This window comes from Monodon monoceros, unplaced genomic scaffold (genome assembly GCF_005190385.1).
Source record: "Monodon monoceros isolate NGI ecotype Baffin Bay Population unplaced genomic scaffold, NGI_Narwhal_1 Super_Scaffold_15, whole genome shotgun sequence".
Lineage (NCBI taxonomy): Eukaryota > Metazoa > Chordata > Mammalia > Artiodactyla > Monodontidae > Monodon > Monodon monoceros.
Window position 1 is genome coordinate 70,955,406 of NW_021703771.1, and position 17,424 is coordinate 70,972,829.

General features: G+C 33.0%; 1 protein-coding gene across 4 annotated transcripts in view; it reads left to right on the forward strand.

The window, feature by feature from the left end:
- STXBP5 (syntaxin binding protein 5) overlaps positions 1-17,424 on the forward strand; it is a 165,773-nt gene that overhangs the window by 133,157 nt on the left and 15,192 nt on the right. For all 4 annotated transcript variants that reach the window (XR_003793711.1, XM_029223865.1, XM_029223867.1 and 1 more), the window contains 3 exons: positions 4,294-4,533; positions 7,445-7,814; positions 8,121-8,286. Coding sequence is in view for 3 of the 4 variants with exons in the window: in XM_029223865.1 (XP_029079698.1) it covers positions 4,294-4,533; positions 7,445-7,814; positions 8,121-8,286 (776 nt within the window). In the remaining variant the exon portion in view is untranslated. The remainder of the gene's footprint in view (positions 1-4,293; positions 4,534-7,444; positions 7,815-8,120; positions 8,287-17,424) is intronic.

Here is a 17,424-nt window from a genome sequence, read left to right on the forward strand (position 1 = left end):
AGAGCATAGTTCCCTTCACTATAATAATGAAAGATGCCATTTGAACCCACGTGTATCTGAGGCTACCGTTAAGCATTTTTTTCCCCAGCAAGAGGATCCAGAGTTTTCATCAGACTCTCAAAGATGCCCATGATTTTAGTAACACTGAATACTACTACTTAAAATGGTTTTGTGTCTTTTAGTACCTAAAAATCTGTTGAGAAAACACATGTAGAAGTACTTTTTAAATTAGTAAAAATAGATGTCAATTACTTTTTAAAAGAATATTCACACTTATGAATTATTTAAGTAACTTAATCAAAGTGTGTGCTCTGTGCTTTTATAGATCATCTTTATTCAGTTTATCTTTTACTTGTGTGCCCGTGTATCTCAATGCCCTAAGCTAATTATAACTTTGATTAATATATATGTTGAAACAATACCCATGTTGCCTCAATAATTTTCCCTTAAGTCATTGTGCTACTGAACTATTTTTTGATAGAGATTCTTAGCTGGTAATTCTTTTACATTGGCCAGAGAGTCAACGGGGAAAAACAACTATTATCCATAGGCTCAAACTGCCAAATGTTGCTAAAGTAGCTGAGCTGTTGGACTTTTCCTGCAGCTATGGAAGCTTCTGTGAATAGAATTCACTTTTGTTTATAGGGGAATTATGCAACATTGTACTTTCACCATAGCTTCACCCTAGATTCCATGGCCCACAACTCAGGAATCATGGGCGATATTGTTAGACTGCTGATGTCACTTTTCAAGTGTCAAGAACAGGAGGCAAAATATCAAACTGTTATGTATCTTTATGTAAGTAAATATTTTGTCCTAATTTTTACCCTGACCAAATTTACCTCTTGGCATTATGTTTTGATTGGGGGATATAAAATTTTGTTGCATAAGGCTCTATGTGATAGGAGAGTGTGATATACACAGGTGGAATGTTCTAGGCATCCAGAGAATAACAGGAAAGCAATAATTTTATGACATGGTTGTATCACTAGAGCTGGATGGAGGCATTAATGACAATTTTTTTCTGAGTTTAGATTAGCCAGAAAGACCACATGTTCCAGTTTTGTTTTTTTTTAATCTAAACACTGAACTTTAATGCTCAATAATAATTAAAACACTCCACTCGTATGATATTGGTGATATGACTAATCCCATGTTTATCTGGAGTTGCCTAACAGATGTTTTAGACTTGAACATGGGCACAAATCCAAACTCTTCCATTAACTAGCTTTCTCAGTCATTTAACCTGTCTGAGCCTCTACTTCATTATTTGTTAAATTATGGTGATAATACTTTTCAGGGTTATTATATAGATTCAATAAAATGATAAATGTAAAGTTTATGATAGTATGAAGCACATGGTAGCCCTACTTAGTGGTAGCTATTTCATTTCTGCTCTTATTAGTAGAATGAAAATGAAAATTTCTTTTCCATTTGTTAAGCTTGCCCAATTTCTAATATTTAAGCCACAAAGACCCACAACATCTAACTTAAGAGCAGTCAGTGGTAGTTACAATTCATGAACTGCTGAAGATTCTAACTTGTTTTCAAACAGTTCTACACAGATAAAATAAGCAACCTAATTCTCTAAGTTCAGAGTTGATTCTGATTCAGTTCATTTTCCCATATTGATCTAGCCATAGGAGTTTCTCTGGCAATCTAATTTTTATAGAGAAGTCATATAATAAAAACACAGTTGTAGTTTATGAATTTTATATAGTTAAATTAGTCTATTAAATTAAAATAATGTTTACTTGGCCTGTGAATTAACATTTGAAGTATAGATTGTTGTGAATCACCTATTGTAATTCTAATAGATAACAGTATAGGTTTTCATACAGCTTAATTTATATTGAAATTTATAATATTAAATTTTCTTGTGTCACTGATTTTCATTTTTATCACTAGGTCACAACTGATAATATAGGTGAATATGTCTGTTCATCTTGTTATGTGTATGTCTTATCAAAGTAACAAATATTTTTATCATTGGAAAATAAATTTTAAATTTCTGTTTTTTTTACTAAAATAACTTTGGGAACAAAAAGAGTTAACATTTGGAATCAATATCATATTACAAACTCATCCAGTAATGAGCTATTGCTTATAGAAAGTTGTTTTATTTACATTAAGTAGTTCTTTTCTACTGTGTCATAATCTGTAACAGGAAGCACAATCTCAGGCAAAAGAAAAGCATTTTTAGAAACTATAGTTAGAAATAACCCATGCTGTTGTCATAACTAGTGGCTTTATTGTTTTCAGAGGCTAGCTGTAATCAAAATTATGTTGTATATAATTATTGTTTGGGAGAATTTTTTTTAACCTATGAATCTAAATTTGATTACAAGAAGCTTTTGGGGGGTATAAGTAGGATTCAATTATGCCTTTTTTATTCAGTAAAATACAACTTAGAAGACTTGAACGTGTTTTTCATTTTTCACAACATTATGAAGTCATTTCTTTCACAATAGCATTGGAAACATGTGATTTGAGGAGTGACTTATTAGATGTGAACAGCAGAAGCTACTGGAAATTTTAATATATCCCAGTGGTGTAGCAGAAACACATTGCTTTAGATACTTGGAACTGTAGGTCTGTCTTCAGCAAGTATATGTTGAATACCTTCATATGCAAGGCACTATGCCAAATTCTGCAGGGCATCAAAAGGAGAGAGCCCTTGTTCTCAAGAAATTTACAGTCACATTAGAACAAGGCTTAAGACAAGCCAGAAATAACTACAGAACAAATGTACTATTCATGCCGGGGGGGGGGGGGATAAAAAGCTATCAAGATTCAAAAGAGAAAAACTGTGTATGGTTTTAGGAATCAGGATAAACTTCATGAGGATGACAGTACTTGAGATGGAGAATAAACACCATCTAGATAGGTAGAGAAAAGGCAAGGGCACGAATCAGAAAGAAAATCACAAGCAAAAAAGTAGGTAAGCTCCAGGTATGTTTGGAGAACATTGAATGGCTCGGTTTATTTCCCACAGTGAACTGAAGCAGGGCAGCACTCTGGCAGATAGGGCCAGGAGGGTAGGTTGAGATATTTTGTGGAGTCTTAAAAACCTGAGTAAGAGTATAAGAGGAACTGTTGCGGACTTTTAAGATAGAGGTGATAGAATTAAAACTGTACCTTGTAAAATTTAGTTGAGTTGTGATAGAACAGTGACAGAGTGAAGGTGGGGAGATCTCTTGGGAATTGTAGTCTAGATGAATGGTGATAAAGGCCTGAACATAGGGTGATGGAAGTTGATTAGTAGTGGAAAGAAGGAAACAGAAACATTAGAATAGCGTAGGACTTTGCATCCCATCAGAGACATGTAAGTAAAGTGAAAGGGAAGAACCAAACTTGGGACTCATTTCAAGTATTGTTTCCCTAGAACAGGGGTGTCATTAATATAAATAGTGCCATTAGAAGAATTTAGAGCCTTGGGGAAATGATGTTTTTTGACTTTCCCTAGTGAGACATAATAGGAAAAAATTTTTATAAGCCTTTGGAAATGCATTCCAAGAGAAAAGAGGCCAGGGCTTGAAACAGACTTGAGATTGGCCACAGAGAAGGTAGCTGAAGACAAGAGAGGGTTTATTAGTATAATTTACAAGTATCCCTGTCATTACAGACAGAGCCGGGTAAAGGGAATATACCTGGCATCAAGTTAAGTATGAGCCAGATACCAGTTGTACAGTTTAATGAAAAACGCCTTAGATGAACGTTGGTTACAGTTAAAATCGCATTTAAAAGAAAATAAAGCTAAATTTTTATGGATTAAGGCTTTCATATGGACAGATGTGAAGGAAAAAAGTCCATCATACAATAAATTTGAAGGTAGCATCAGAGTACTTATAAAAGCATTTTTTTTAACGTAGAAAATTGAAAATACCCACTTTCCTGATTCTATCTACTCATGAATTATATTACCAAAGGAAGAAACAGCACCATGAGAAAGGGTAGTAAGGGCTAAGATTGGAAAAGCAGCCAGGATACTAACAGAGAGCTGCACCAAAACCACAGAGATCATCCATCCAAAAACTCACTGAACTCGCTGGGTTGACCTCAGCTCAGTTCTGAGAAGTGTGGATTTGTCCCTCTGTGTTTCAAATACAAGCAAAGGAAAAAATTGTTAGCATAAAAGTAAATTGTTTTTCTTTTCAATTAAAAGAAACTTAAAATTAAATATGCTGTAGATTTTATCTTTTTGCAGATTAACTATTTGGCAAAACTTATACCAAACAAAAAACATGATATTTTATAACTTGAGCAATCTCACAACATTTTAAATCGTTTCAGATATAAAAGATAATTCCTTCAGCCGATCACGGAGTTCAAGTGTAACCAGCGTTGATAAAGAATCCCGAGAAGCAATCTCTGCTCTTCATTTCTGTGAAACTTTTACTCGAAAGGCAGATTCAGCCCCCTCCCCATGTTTGTGGGTTGGTACTACATTGGGAACAGTGCTTGTCATTGCACTGAACCTTCCCCCAGGAGGAGAGCAAAGACTTCTTCAGCCAGTAATTGTGTCTCCAAGTGGTATGTATGCTCTGGTGCTATACTTCTATTGAAGGTTTGCTTTAGTATAATTTAATAGAAGCCTTTGCTTTTCATTTTTGAATCAATCTAAGTCTGAATGGGGATAGTTATAGTCTTATGTTTTTAATTGAAGAAATACATGGAATAAGATTCCAGAATATCATTTACTTATACAGCCATTCAGGTTTTATATTTTTTTAATTCTTGAATCATGTCTAAAATGATTACTACAAAAGAAAATGAGAAAAACAAACAAAAACACTGTTGTTCTACTGCATTCTAGGATACCTCAGAATAGTATGTTCTATAAGCAAAAGTATGGTACATATTTAGAGAACAAACAGAAAAGTATATTTTTAAACATTATACACTTGACTATTTTTAATCTCTAAGTGTAAAGTCTTAAAATACATTAATTTTCTTCTTTGAAGAATTAGGTGATTTAATAAAAAAAAGTTAAGAGGAAAAAATTTACAGTCTTCCTATATTGAAAATGAGATTGAATTTTATCACATGTATGTGGAATCTGATAGGTCTTGAAATAATTGAGAATTCTGGTTTCCTTTACTAATCTATGCTGATCTAGATAGAAAAAAATAAAAACAAAAACATGGTTTTGCTTATTAGTGTATTTCTTGTTTATATAATACATTTTAACAATACTTAGAATTTAGAATTAAAATGTAATTATGATTTCTAGTTCTACCATTTCTGAACTACCTTTACATTAAAGGAACAGTTTGATTTATTCATTCAGCTCAATAATTTACTATATATTGCATACCTAGTTGTTAGAAAAAGTTACATAATGATGAATTTCTTAACCAATCTCATTTCTTATTAGTAAACAAGTATATGTATTGGAAAAAAAAACTAGAAAGATGAAAATCAAAATGTTGATAGAAATTATCACTGAATAGTGGGATTGTGGGTAATTTTTATTCTTTTTACTGATTTGTAGTTTCTAAATTTTCTACAACAGACAGTTTGTGATAAGAAAATGTTTCCAATAAATAAAAGAGAGGGATTAAAAATAAATAATCTACTATTAACTATATTAAAAAATGTTTAAGATTTTTCCAACTGGCAATAAAGTCAAATTAGCTGTAAATCTACTTTGATATGAAATAATTTTCATGTGTAAGAAAGAACCTTTGGGTTTCTTTTCAATGTTGGAATCTTTGAGGTTTGTTTTTAATAGGATGCCTATTTTAAAATATAACAATGACATTTATATCATATTATCTGTATTGGAACTATGAGGAGAAGAGAGGTGTTTTCCAAGCAGGTGAGTTTCCATGCCTAAGAGCCTGAAATGGTCTATTTTGTCCCCAACTGTTTTTTGTTGTGGTTTTTTTTTTTTTTTTTTTTTTTTTTGTCTTCAAGAGGAGAACTCAACAATTACCACTACCCTGCTGGAAAACATACTATAATCCTGCCAACTATAGGACAAGCATATATTTAAATATTGGTACATTTTTAGAAAAGCCACCTACTGGGATTACTATATCTCATATATGTTCATATGGACTATAAACCATTCCCAAATTAGCAAACCGTTTAAAATAATTAAATTGTCTACTTTCCAAACCTGGACAATAGACTAACGCCAGATGTAGCAAATGAATTGCAGGATGCCCAGTTAAATTTGGACTTTAGATAACATATTTTTTAATATAAATATGTCCCATCTTTCTCTTTGGAAAACTAATGCAGAATTTGGGACACACTTATACTAAAAAAAGTATTGATTGTATATCTGAAATTCAGATTTAACTGGGCATCCTTTATTTTATCTGGCCACCCTGCAATAGACAAAATATATAAATGTGAAGAGGAAAGGAAAATTTTGTCTTCTAAGAAAAATTTTGACAGAACACTGGGATCTCTTCCTCTTAGAAACAAAAGAATATAATATATGGATAATTTTTTGCAAACTATAAAATATAAGTATAAAGTAATAAAATATGAAAAAAATCTTCTAAAATAAAAACTGAATTGCTAAATCGGTTCTATACCCTCCCTTCTATTGCTTTCCAAATCCTTAATAATATCATTTAGCTTACTTAGAAATGAGCATAAATCATATTTACCTATTCAAGGATATGGAGGAAAGGGAGTCCCGTTAATTAAAGTAAATCAAGAACTATAACTACTAATTTAAGACTGTAAGTTGACCAAAGCAATGTCTTGAGTGTATTTGACTTTTACTGGTAAATAGTTTTTTTGAAGTAATGTTTAGAAATATGTGGAAACTTTTTTTTCTCATTGACCCTGTAGATCAGTTCTGTCCATTAAAAATGCAGTGTGAGCCACATATAGTATTCTAAATTTTCTAGTAGCTGTTTTTTAAAAAGTAAAAAAAAAAAAAAAAGTGAAATTAATTTTAGTAACATATTTCATTTAGCCCAGTCTATCCAAAATACTATCATTTTAGCATGTAATCAGTATTTTTATATTATTGTGGTATTTTCTTGTAATTTTTTCTTTGTACTAAGCCTTCAAATCCAGCATGTATTTCACTCTTACAACATGCCACAATTTGGACCAGCCACACTTCAAGTGGCTAGTGGCTGCCATATTGGACCGTGCAGCTCTAGATGCCATCTGCTTACTCTCATACTCAATGGTAGTACACTTGCCAGGTATGAGACCTAGTTCCACTCATCCTAGCGTTTATCTGTTTGGTAGCAATTATAGTAGCGCTTATTTATTTGGTAGCACTTACTGGTATCTTTTTCCAGATTCAAATATCATGCTTGAAGTTTGAATCCTATCAGTGAGCCAGTGTACAATTTCGGTTCAGTATACATTCTACATATTTTTGAGTGTCTAGTATGTGTCAGAGTTGGAATAAACATATTTACTGTGGGATTAAAATATTTTTTATTTACTAAAATTACAATTTTAGGTACTATATTGAGGTTAAAAGGGGCAGTCCTGAGAATGGCATTCCTGGATTCCACAGGCTGCTTAATGCCACCCGCATATGAATCCTGGAAAGAGCACAATGTTCCTGAAGAGAAGGATGAAAAGGAGAAATTGAAAAAACGAAGACCTGTCTCTGTATCTCCCTCCTCTTCTCAGGAAATTAGTGAAAACCAGTATGCAGTGATATGTTCTGAAAAGCAAGCAAAAGTAATCTCACTGCCAACTCAGAACTGTGCTTATAAGCAAAACATTACAGAGACCTCATTTGTTCTTCGTGGAGATATTGTATCATTGAGTAACAGTATCTGCCTTGCCTGCTTCTGTGCCAATGGACACATTATGACTTTTAGGTAAGAGTTAGATATTTTCTTTTTTAAACACAGATATAACATTTCCTCCCTCAACACATAATGTTGCAGAATTATATTTAGTTTGAAAGAAAGGCTTTTATTTGTTTACAGTCTTATACACTGAGAATTTATTTTCATTCAGTTCATAGTGAACAAATATGTGAGGAAAACAAATCAGTTTTATCTCCCACTCAGGTACACTAAATCAGAAGGTTTATAAGCTCCCTGCTATTTTTACCTCCTCTAGTATTTGTTCAAGACTAAAACCTGCCTGTTTATTAACAAGTTTTTAATTTTTTTCTCAAGTTTGCCAAGTTTAAGACCTCTATTGGATGTGTATTACTTGCCCCTTACCAATATGCGGATAGCCAGAACGTTCTGCTTCACCAACAATGGACAAGCATTATATCTTGTTTCACCTACAGAAATCCAGAGACTCACTTACAGTCAAGAGACCTGTGAAAATCTTCAGGTAAATAACAAAAATATTACTGTAATTTCTTCAGAGGTGAAATATTTTCTAAGGTCCCTTATATTGTCCATCCCTTATACTCACAGCAGTGAACAAATGAGCCTACATGAGAAAACTCAAAGCCTTTCTTGAGAGTTTGAGAGCACATATTTTGAGATTGGTGATAAAGTGTCTTCATCAAACTCTTGTTTAGAGGGACTCCATCTCCTTGATCCATATTTTTTCTCTCCAGTGATGTCAAAGAAATACAAAATACTACATACATTTTATACCCACTTTCCACATAGAATAAATATCTATTATACAGAAACAAAAAAATCCTTTTTAAAGACCTACGTTAATGTGAAGATAATTGTATCTCTTTTAGAGCAAATGTGTCATTCCTTCTCATACTCTGTAGTCATGAGGATGTATATGCATTATAAGAAAAAATAAGATTTGATAGGTTTCCTCTGAATATTTTTGTTCATCTATTTGTAAGAGATTACAAATTCTTTAAATACAAAACTATATCTTTTTTAAATATCGAGTGCTTTATTTGCTTGCATATATATTAGAAATGATCGGTTTAGCGTCAACTTTTAAAATAAAAGTGCTCTTAAAATGTTGGCGCTAAAATGTTAATCGATATTTGATATTTAGAGGAAACCGTTATTTAAGGGAACTTCATAGTGAAAGTTTTTGCAGTTTATCAGCTGTATTTTCCTGGTTTATAAATTTGAATTTGTGGCTTATTTTTAGAACATGAGCTTTAGAGTCAAGAAGACTGAATTTAAGTCCTAGCCATGGTAGTTACACAATTATGTGACGTTAGACAGGTTTCTGTGTCTGAGCTTCATTATCTTTAAAATGAGGATAGAAATAACGTCTAATGGCATGGGGTCTGATGTAAATTAAAGGAGATAATACACGTAAAGTGCTTCTTATTAGCACAGTGCTTAGTACTGAATATATGTTCAGTGTCAGATGTTTGTGTTATTTCAGCAAGGTAGACTATACGAGAAACATACTCTTAAATGATATCATTATAAATCTTGAGAGTGAAACAGAATTACATATCTGATATATTAAATTCCCATTTACATTTGGGTGGATGTGTTTTTTTAAAGATTCCTAAATTTCTGAATTAAAATTCTGCTTTTTATGGGAAAGGTAAAATTTTCCTGTAGTGTTTTCTTTCATTAGTAAAATGTTACTCTATTAAGAAATAATATGGACAATTGAATATATTCTTGATTCATTTCAGTCTGAAATGTGGTCTTAATTCAACTACTCAAAATTCTACACTTCATCATTTTTCTGGAATCAATTTATTCTATCCTTGGATCACTGTTTTATTATTTTAGTAAAAATCAATAGCAGCTACAGCAACTTTACCTATTTATGTTTAAATGAACTGGTCACTTAATAGTACACTCAGTTTATCTTGATAACTGTCTGCTATATACCTTCACGATATGGTAAGTGAGAAATGAACTCTGTTCAAGGACCTTGTGATAGAATGTTTTCTTTGGGCAATATTGGCGTTTTATATACCTCTGTATTTTCAGTGCCAAAAAATAATGCCTTGTTAAAAACCTGTTGACTAATGAACTCTGTGGCTTCCAGAGAACCCTATTACATTGTGCATTTATTTAACTTTAACCAAAAAAAAATTAGGAAGATGTTTATAAACATTAATGGAATTTTTAGCCAAGATGGAATAATAGGAACCAGATTGACCCTTCTGCCTGAAACAACAAAGCATACACAAACATGAAATAATAGTTTTCAAGATCCTAGACATCAGGCAGTGAAACGAAAGTAATCCCTGAGAGACAGGAAACAAAAGAGGTGCCCCAGCATTCATGCCTTGATAGAGTTTCCAGAACATTGCAGAGAGAGAACACTAGAGATCTACAAAGGGTGCAAGAGTACTCCGTAGAGTTCTGTTCAGCATATACGTGTGGATAAACTCTCTGGCCAGAGAAAGAACCATCTGAAAGGAATAGAGGATTAGAGGGAAACATGCCTTTTCCCAACAGCCAGATGGGAAAAACTTATAATTCATTTATGAGTGTTTTAGTTTCCTAAGGCTGCTGTAACAAATCACCACAAACTTGGTGTCCAAAAACAACATAAATTTATTCTCTTACACTTCTGAAAATTAGAGGTCTGAAATAAGTTTCACTAAGCCAAAATCTAGAGAAGAATCTGTTCTTTGCCTCTCCCATCTTCTTGTAGCTGCCAGCATCCCTTGGCTAGGGGCCGCATTACTCCACTCTCTGCCTCCCAGGTCACATTGCCACCTCCTCTTGCGTGTGTCCAATCTCCCCCTGCCTCTCTTTTTAAAAAGACACTTGTAATTGGATTTAGGACTCATCCAGATGATTCAAGATAATTTGCTCGTGGCAAAATACTTCATTACATCTACACAGACCCTTTTTTCCTTACAAGGTAACATTTATAGTTTCCAGGGATTAGGACCTGATGCCTTTAGATGACCATTTTTCAGCAGACTTCAATGGGAAATTGGGTAAAGTACTCAGGAAGGTCTTGGCTCATTAGGGAGGAATACTTAGCCTTAAACTGAGCACTGCTCCAGAGTTGCCTAATAAATCATGAAAGCAAGACCCAAAAGGGTCAGAATGTTTCCTAGATCCCAGAATGAAGCTGAAGATGACTCACAGTAAATTAAAAATATTCAACACCCAACAAAATAAAAATCGTAATGTCTGGCATCCCGTCAAATGACCAAGCATGCAAAAAGATAGGGCAGCATGACCCATAATGAGAAGACTAATCAATCAATAGAAACCAAGACATAACTGACACAGACACTAAAATTAGCGCAGAAAGACATTAAAGCAATTATAACTGTGTTTCATGTGTTTAAAAAGTTAAGTAGGAATATAGAAGATATAGAGGCCAAAGTTGAACTTCTAGAGATGAAAATCCACAGTGTTAGAGTTGAAAAACATACTGGATAAAATTAACAACAGATTAGACATTACAGAAGAAAAGGTTAGGTAACTTGAAAGCACAGCAATAGAAAAAAGCAATTGAGCATTTATACTTGGAAAATTTATAGCACTGAAACACCTATATTATAAAACAGTATATTAGAAAAGTTCTCATCAAACCAGTGACTTCAGCTTCTACCTTAAGAAAGAGAAAAAGAAGAGCAAGTTAAACCCAAAGTAAACAGAAGAAAGAAAATAATAAATATCCAAGTGGAAATCAATGAAATAGAAAACAGGGAAGCAATAGGAAAACATCAATGAAACCAAAAGCTTGAGCTCTAAAACCAGTAAAATTGGTCTCAAGCCAGACTGATTATGAAGAGAGAAGTGACTTACCAGTATCAAGAATGAGAGAAGTGACTACTGGAGATTCTACAAATGTTAAAATGGATAATAAGGAAATATTATGAACAACTTTAGGCCAATAAATTAAAAAACCTGGATGAAATGGGCAAATTCCTTGTGAGACACATATTACCAAAGCTCACTCAAGAAAAAATAAATAACCCGAAGAGTACTATAGGGAAATTGAAGTTAGAAACCTTGGACAAAGAAAATTCCGGGCCCATGTGGCTTCACTGGTGAGTTCTACCAACATTTCAGGAAGAAATAGTACCAGTTCTATACAAAACTCTTCCAAAAATTAAAGTGGGGAAATGCTTCCCAACTTGTTAATGGTAGGTTCATAGAATATGGTACCAAAACCAGACAAAGATTTTAAAGTAAAGAAAATTGCTTATAGACCAATATACTTCACAAATATATATGTTAAAATTCTAAAGGAAATTTTAGCAAATTGAATCCAGCGGTATATCAGAAGGATAATTCTGGTCATGATAATTCATCATGACCAAGTAGGATTTATCCCGGGAACATGGAGTTGACTTCACATTTGTAAATCGGTCCATGGAATTCACCACATTAGTAAACTAAAAAAATAGGAAGCAGTTGACAAAATCTAACATCCATTCCTGATTTAAAAATAGTCAAACAAGGAATAAGTGGGAACTTAAAGGGCATCTAGGGAAAATCTACACCTAACGTAATACTCACTGTTGAGATACTGAATTCTTTTTTCCTTAAAATCGGAAGCTAGAAAGGGATGTTCACTCTCAACACTTCTATTCAGTGTTGTATTTAAGGTTCTAGCCAGTGCATTCAGGCAAGAAAAAGAAAGAAAAGTCATCTCGATCGGAAGGGAAAAAATAAGCCTGTTATTCACAGGTGACACGATCACCTATATAGGAAATCCAATGAAATCTACTTCTAAACACTACTAGAATTTGACAAGATGCAGGGTATGAGATCAATATGGGGAAGAAATTTATTTCTTTACTAGCAATGGGCATTTGGAAATGAAAATTTTTAAAATACCATTTATAATAGGAACGAAAAATATGAAATACTTTGGGATAAATCTGACAAAAAATATGAACGACTTCTACATTGAAATTCACAAAATATTGAAAGAAACTGTTAATAACCTGAATAAATTGAAATATGTTCTTGGGTCACAAAACTCAATATTAGGATATTGATTCTCCCAAAATTGACCTATAGATTCAAGGCAATCCAAAACAAAGTCCAAGTGGGATTTTTTTTTTCTGTAGGAATTGACAGGTTTACTCGAAAATTCATGGAAATGTATGGGAGTAGGCAGAATAGCAGAAAAACTCAAAAAAGAATAAAGTTGAAGGGCTAAGACTACCTGATTTTAAGAACTATTATAAAGCTACAGTGATCAAAAGAGCATGATATTGGCATCAAATTAGATAAATAAATCAATGGAACAGAGTAGAGAGTCTAGAAGTGAACCCACACATACCTGGACAACTGATTATTTTTGTTTCTTGAAGTATAGTTGATGTATAATATTATGTAAGTTATAAGTGTACAATATAGTGATTCACAATTTTTAAAGGTTATATTCCACTTATAGTTATTATAAAATATTAGCTATATTCTGTGTGTTGTACAGTATATCCTTTTAGCTTATTTTATACGTTATAGTTTGTACCTCTTAATCCCCTATCCCTATGTTGCCCCTGTCCCCTTCCATCTCCCCACTGGTAACCACTGGTTTGCTCTCTATATCTGTGAGTCTGCTTTTTTGTTATATTTGCTAGTATGTTGTATTTTTTAGATTCCACATATAAATGATATCATACAGTATTTGTCTTTGCCTGACTTATTTCACTTAGCATAATGCCCTCCAGGTCCATCCATGTTGCTGCAAATGGCAAAATTCCATTCTTTTTTATGGCTGAGTAGTATTCCTGTGTGTGTGTGTGTGTGTGTGTGTGTGTGTGTGTGTGTTGCATCTTCTTTATCCATTCATCTGTTGATGGACACTGAGGTTGCTTCCATATCTTGGCAGTTGTAAATAATGCTGCTGTGCATGTATCTTTTCAAATCAGTGTTTTTTGTTTTTCTCAGATATGTAACCAGGAGTGGAATTACTGGGTCATATGATAGGTCTATTTTTAGTTTTTTGAGAAACCTCCATACTGCTTTCCACCATGGCTGTACCAATTTACATTCCCACCAGCATTCCTAGTGTACAGGAGCTCCTTTTTCTCCACATGGGCAACTGATTTTGACAAAGACAATGCAATGGAGAAAGAATTGCCTTTTCAACAAATTATGCCAGAAAATTGGATGTTAAAATGCAAAAAAAAAAAAAAAAAAAAAGAGCTTTGATCCATGCCTCTCACTATATACAAAAATTGATGGATCAAAATGGATCGTAGACCTACATGTAAATCCTAATACTGTAACACTTCTAGAGGGAACCTAAGAGAAGATCTTTGTTAACTTGAGTTGGGCAAAGATTTCTTAGCTATGACACCATAAAAGAACAAATTGATAATTTCAACATCAACAAAATTTGAAACTTCTGCTCTTCAAAAGACACTTAAGAAGTAAAAAGATAATCCATAGACTGGAAGAAAATCTTGGCAATGTGTCTGATAAAGGATCTGTATCTAGAATATGTAAAGAACTCTTAAAGCTCAATAGAAAGAAGACAGACAACTCAGTAAAAACATGGGCAAAATATTTGGACAAATGCTTCACCATGAAGAGATGCTTGACATCATTAGTCATTAGAGAACTGCAAAGTAAAACCACAATGAGATATTGTTAAACACTTACTAGAAAGGCTAAAATTAAAAAGAATACCATGCTAAGTTTTGACAAGGATGTAGAGAATCTAGAACTCTAATACACTTCTGGTAGGAATGAAAAAACAAAAACAATACAACCACTTTGGAAAACAGCTTAGCAGTTTTGTAAAAAGTCAAACATCAATGAACGAAAGACATAGTCATTCTACTCCTAGTTTTTTAACCCAAGAGAGAAGTAAATTTATATTCATAGCTGTTTTATTTGTACTAGTCAGAAACTGGAAGTTACCCAAGTGTCCATCAACAGATGAATGCATGATCAAATTATAGTATATCCATACAGTAGAATACAACTCAGCAATAAAAAAGAGTGAAATGTTGGTAACATTCACTGTCATGGATGAATCTCAAAACAGTTATGCTGAGTGAAATAAGCCAAGCAAAGAAGTGTACACATTGTATGATTCTATTTACATAAAACTAAAGAAAATACAAATTAATCTGTGGTGAGAGAAAGCAGATTGGCAGTTACTTAGAGATAGGAGGTCGAGAAGGGGGTTGAGAGAAGGTTTTACAGAGAGGCACAAGGAAATGCAAGTGATGGATATTCACTTTCTTGATGGTGGTGATGATTTTACGGGCACATGTGTATGTCAAAACTTGGCAATTTTTACACTTTAAGTATATGCAGTTTATTTCAATTACCTCAATAAAACTATTTTTAAAAATTAATGGATTTCAGGACTTTTTATTAGCATTAAAGTGCAGTTAGTCAAAAGTATATGTTTATGGATCGAAATACTTAAATTTCTTTCTACAGCATTATTCTAACCATATCTTGAGTGAAAACACAAGGAAAATTTACAAGTTGTCTTTCAAATTGATGACTTGATTTATCTGTGAAACTTAAATAAAACTTACCATAATCATAAAGAGGTGGAACATACCGATTAATTCAGTTTAAACAATTAAGTTAATAACTGTTCTAAGCACCTCAAGATTGTAACTTATAAACAAAACCCCAGGTGTTCACTGTAAAAAATCGATGACAGTTGAACTGTTTAGGTTCCCTTGAATATATTATGCAGCAGTACTGAAATTTATTACTGTGCTTATCTTGGAAGATATTTATGTAGTCTCAATATTCTTATAACAGAGAGCTTTCTTAATGAAAGTTATTAAAATCAGTGATTATTTGATGTAATAAAAAGAGTTTAGTTATTATAAATAATACTGCTGTGAATATTGGTGTTTTCATTTTCTTCAGATATATACTGAAGAAAGTGGAATTTTGGATCATAAGGTAGTTCTGTTTTTAGTTTTTTGAAGAACTTCCATACTGTTTTCCATAGTGGCTGCACCAATTCACATTCCCACCAAGAGTGCACTATGGTTTCCTCTCCTCCACACCCTTACCATCATTTTTTATTTGTAGGCTTTTTGATGATAGCCATTCTGACAGCAACCAAGATATGGAAGCAACCTAAGTGTCCCATCAGCAGGTGAATGGATAAAGAAGATGTGATAGATAGATAGATAGATAGATACATGCATACATACATACACACATACATACACACACACACATACAATGGAGTACTACTTAAACATAAAAAAGAATGAAATTTTTCCAGTTGCAACAACACATATGGACCTGGAGGGTATTGTGCTAAGTGAAATAAGTCAGACAGAGAAAAACATACTGTACATTATCACTTATGTGTGGAATCTAAAAAATAAAACGAATGAATATAACAAAACAGAAACAGACTCACAGATAGAGAAAACAAACTAGTGGTTACCGGTGGGGAGAGGGAAGAAGGGAGGGACAATACAGGGGTAAGGGATTAGAGGTACAAACAACTATGTATAAAATAAATAAGCTCTAAGGATATATTGTACAGTACAGAGAATATAGCCAATATTTTGTAATAACTTTAAATGGAGTATAATCTATACAAATATTTAATCACTCTGTTGTACATCTGAAACTAATATTATAAATCAACTGTACTTCAATTTAAGAAAAAAGAGAGTGACAAAGCACTTACATTGACTCATTCATGAAATTAGTCTTATATTTTACCACTTAAGCTTGTAAACACAAATGACAAATGAAATCCAACTAACATCAAACAAGTATACTTGTTTCTATATATTCATATTTTAGAGTAGTTTAAAAGTTCCAGACATCGTTTCAGACATACAGTTTCCCATTACTAGATGTAGAGAAGTATCACAGGTAGTACAAATCTATTTCGATTTCACCAACATGTATTAGTCATTAAAGTTAAGTGTTCTAAAGCATAAATTTATCATAATTAAAATCCTTATTTAGATACAAGTGAAAAAATACCTATAGATACTATTTTATATTCTTGAAATATGTACGTTTTTTACATCAATACTTCTCCCCAAATCCTAATACTAACTGCAGACAGTGCAGACTCATTAAGAAATACCTAATTTTTTTTTTTTACATCTTTATTGGAGTATAATTGCTTTACAATGGTGTGTTAGTTTCTGCTTTATAACAAAGTGAATCAGTTATACATATACATATGTTCCCATATCTCTTCCCTCTTGGATCTCCCTCCCTCCCACCCTCCCTATCACACCCCTCCAGGCGGTCACAAAGCGCCTAGCTGATCTCCCTGTGCTATGCAGCACTTCCTTCAAAGATACCTATTCACAATGTTAATCTAATGATAAATGACTTGCATATTTTCTAATTTGTTTCATCCCTATGTGAAAGGAGATTTTTCTATTTAGTGTATACATCATTGAGTGTCTGATCTTGGAATTGTATGTTATCTTCAGTTTATTAAAGATAATCTTCATTATCTTTAATCCTGGTAACATTCCTGAGAGGTAAGTATTTTTATCACTTCTTTATAAAGTTGAGGAAGCCAGTTCCCTGGGAGACTGATTTGCCTAAGCTTCCTCTGCAAGTAAAAGTCAGAGGTGAGAGTCAGACCCAGGTCCACGTGGTTCCAAAGTTTATACTCATT